This window comes from Medicago sativa, chromosome 2, assembly GCF_051527215.1.
Source record: "Medicago sativa cultivar Bolivia chromosome 2, Bolivia_mono, whole genome shotgun sequence".
Lineage (NCBI taxonomy): Eukaryota > Viridiplantae > Streptophyta > Magnoliopsida > Fabales > Fabaceae > Medicago > Medicago sativa.
In genome coordinates this window covers 34228564-34232091 of record NC_140750.1, presented here as the reverse complement: position 1 = coordinate 34232091, position 3528 = coordinate 34228564, and the positions used below count along the sequence as shown (strand labels likewise).

The window sequence follows — 3528 nt, the reverse complement described above, 5'->3', positions numbered from 1 at the left end:
ATGTCCAGGCCAAACGCAGTAGACAAGCCAACTTTCACAAACAAGCTTATCGTTAATGAGCTAAATTACAATAAAGATGAATTCAAAAAGACACACGCTGATATCTTACTGATGCTGACTGATGAACAAAGATGTGTGCATGACAAAATCATGGAGTCCGTTGGTTCTTATGACGGTGGTTTCTTTTTCTTATATGGTTACGGCGGTATTGGAAAAACCTTTATATGGAAAACATTGTCGGCTGTTGTTAGATCAAAGGGGTTAATTGTATTGAATGCTGCATCCAGCGGTATATCGGATCTTCTATTACCAGGTGGAAGAACCGGCACTCGACGCTGACAGTCCCTATTGAGATTAATGAGGCATCATCGCTTACGATGGAAAAGGATAGTCCTAGGGCAGACCTGGTGCATGCTGCAAAGTTGATAATTAGAGATGAGGCTCCAATGATGCACCCATGGTGTTTTGAGGTAGTTGACCGATCAATGCGTGATATCATGTCCAAGAATGATCCCCTAAACGAGTTTAGACCTTTTGTTGGAATGACAGTAGTTTTAGGTGGTGATTTCAAGCAGATATTTCCTGTTGTCCAAAAAGGAACGAGGCAGGATATTATTGATGCCTCAATCAATTCATCAAAGATATGGGCTTATTGCAATGTGTTGAGGCTTACTGTTAATATGAGATTGGGTGCATCTTCGGTACCTGCAAAGCAGGAAGACATTGTTAATTTTGGCAAGTGAATACTCTTAATTGGAGACGGCAATGACGCTTCGGATGAGAATGGTGAAATGAAGGTAGAAATTCCTGAAGATTTGCTCATATCGGACACAACAAATTCGTTGATGTCTCTTATAGACTTTGTGTATCCCGATTTGAATGATAACCTTCGTGACCTGCTATTTTTCCAAGAAAGGGGAATACTCTCACCAACGCTTGATTCAGTTGAACATGTTAACGAATATATGATGTCACTGATTCCAGGTGAAGAGAAAGAGTATTTAAGCTCTGATTCTGTTTGTCGATCGGGTGAAAATTCTGATGTTCAAAGCAAGTGGTTCACAACGGAATTTCTTAATGGTATTAAGAGCTCTGGAATTCCAAATCACCGGTTGAAACTAAGGGTGTGATGTACAATTATGCTGATGAGAAACATCGATCATACCAATGGACTGTGTAATGGTACGAAGCTGATAGTTACACATCTAGGGAAGAGCACGATAGTTGCTACCGTAATTACAGGAAAAAGGGCAGGTACTAGGGTATTCATTCCCAGGATGAATCTTATTCCGAGTGATCCAGGATTACCCTTCAAATTCAGGCGCAGGAAATTTTCATTGACAATAAATAAAAGTCAGGGTCAATCTTTATCTCGAGTGGGAGTTTATCTTCCTAAGTCCGTGTTCACGCATGGACAACTCTATGTCGATGTCTCTCGGGTTACTTCTAGAAAAGGTTTGAAGCTTCTCATCTTGGATGAAGATAATAATGTTTGCAAGGAGACCACAAATGTTGTGTATCGTGAAGTTTTTCAAAAAGTATGATCATTTGTTATGTTTTAGAATTGTTGTTGCTATAATTTAGAAAATTAAAGTTGCGTATTGTTTGGAAGTCGTTTTTTTTTTTTAATTTCTTTGTAAGGCGTACTGGTCATTACAGAACATGTAATTTCTATATAAGCGGATCGTCCTGTCATTGACTTTTAATTGATGCACTTTTCAGGTATAACAATATGTGAAACTTTTTTTTTTACATCGTTGTTACCCTAAAATACAATATTTACATTAGACCATTGTTTTTGTAAAAAATAAAAACAAATAACAATCGGCGTTTCTGTAGCCCAAACTATATTTATACACACCCATAAAAAAAAATTAACGTTTGCATTCACAGGCTAAGTGTATACATCTGACACTGACTATTATATTAAAAAATACAAATTTTTTAGTTTTTATGATTAATAAAATACATTATGTCAACAAATAATAATATACAGTACGTCGGCGTATTTTTGCAAAAATATTACATATGCTAAGTTTAACAATGAGTACATCTTATACTACAAATAATTAGTATAAGTATAAATCCAAATACTTAAATCGTTATGTGCAATGTTTAGATATTTCAAAATATATACAAAATTAACAAAATTAAGATGATATTTTTTTATATCAAATTTAAATTATAACCACACTTATAACTTTAAGATAACATAATATAAAATCTATATATTTAATCAAAAAAGTTTTTGATTTCCCGTGCTTGGCACGGGTCACTATACTAGTATAATTATTCACTACCAACTCGGTTATGTTTACGGGAACAAAAGAAATCCCAATTCGTATTGCTACATTTACTTTAAAGGAATGTGTATTAAAGTTGGTTTTGCTAAAAAAAAATAATGTTATAACTAAAAATGAAGTTAATATAAAAGTGTATCTCAAAGTTGTTTGTATGCTAGTCAAACCCAAAATTTATCCAAATCATCAAAGAAACCTTCCGGTAACGTATCTATGCAATCATTTTCCTTCGTAAAAAATCCACCCACACCTTCCTCTTCTGCCGGCGCCGCCGTCATTGATTTTCCTTTCTCTTCAACAACCGCCGGCGAGTGTCCTTCAAACCGCTCCACGTGTCCAAACAATTTCTCCTTCCTAGAAAACGTGGTTCCACACGAACACTTCCACGTGGACTCTCCCCTACACTGTTTCACGTGACTCTTCAAATCCGACACCACCGCAAAACTCTTCCTCCGACACCGATCGCACGTGTGAGTTTTCGGACAATGACTTCTCTTGAAATGGTTTCTCAAACAGAACACCGTTTTCAACGGATTGAACTTCTTGTGTAACCTGTTACGTTTGCAACCTTCATAAGGACAAGAAAACCGCGTCGCCGTTAAACGCGCTTGCTTTTCCCTCACGCTACGTAACGCTTCATGTGTCTTGAACTGTTCTCCGTGCGCGCGCATGTGCATACGTAGGTTTGCATCGCGCGTGAAACCTTTCCCGCAAATCTCGCAGAAGTGGAAGTGCTTCGCAAGCAGTTCCACTGCGTCGAGTTCCACAATTTTGGAATGGTCGTTATGAGTGGGATTTGCCATGTCATCGTCAATGTAATTGGTTTTCTCACCACCTGTCCAGTAACACTCGGTTGGAGGAATTGTTATTGTTTCTGGACAAGTGGCGAGAAGAGCAGTTGCGTTGATGATGACTTGACGAATTGTGGAGGAGATTTGGTTGGAGAGTGAGTCTAAGTGTTGTTTGGGGAGAAGTGTGTTTGTTTGAATGGATTGGGATATGAAGCTTTGAATAGAATCCATTTCGGTACTTAGTTGGGAGAGATTTTGAAGGGGAATATTTGCATTTGTTTGATGAGTAATTTCAGTGAGATTTTGCATATTGATTGTTTTCTTGAATGTGTAATATTGAATGGGAGAGTAAGTTTGGTGAGTGAAATGATGCAATGAATAAATACCTTTAAATATGATAATGGTTTGTCCAAAATTGAATACATGAGTGAGGGAGA

General features: G+C 37.3%; 2 protein-coding genes across 2 annotated transcripts; one reads left to right on the top strand and one right to left on the bottom strand.

Annotated features, from left to right (window-relative positions):
- LOC146946458 (uncharacterized) lies at window positions 1-339 on the top strand. Its single transcript, XM_085748223.1, has one exon. It carries the CDS (start codon window positions 1-3, stop codon window positions 337-339), a length of 339 nt encoding a protein of 112 aa, XP_085604349.1.
- A 1974-nt stretch (window positions 340-2313) lies between these two features.
- LOC146946457 (zinc finger protein STOP1 homolog) lies at window positions 2314-3528 on the bottom strand. Its single transcript, XM_085744537.1, has one exon. The coding sequence runs from the start codon at window positions 3398-3400 to the stop codon at window positions 2462-2464; it is 939 nt and encodes a 312-aa protein (XP_085600663.1). The 5' UTR covers window positions 3401-3528; the 3' UTR covers window positions 2314-2461.

Coding starts and splice junctions, on each gene's coding strand:
- LOC146946457 (XM_085744537.1), bottom strand. CDS start 3,400: ATGCAAAATCTCACTGAAATTACTCATCAAACAAATGCAAATATTCCC.
- LOC146946458 (XM_085748223.1), top strand. CDS start 1: ATGTCCAGGCCAAACGCAGTAGACAAGCCAACTTTCACAAACAAGCTT.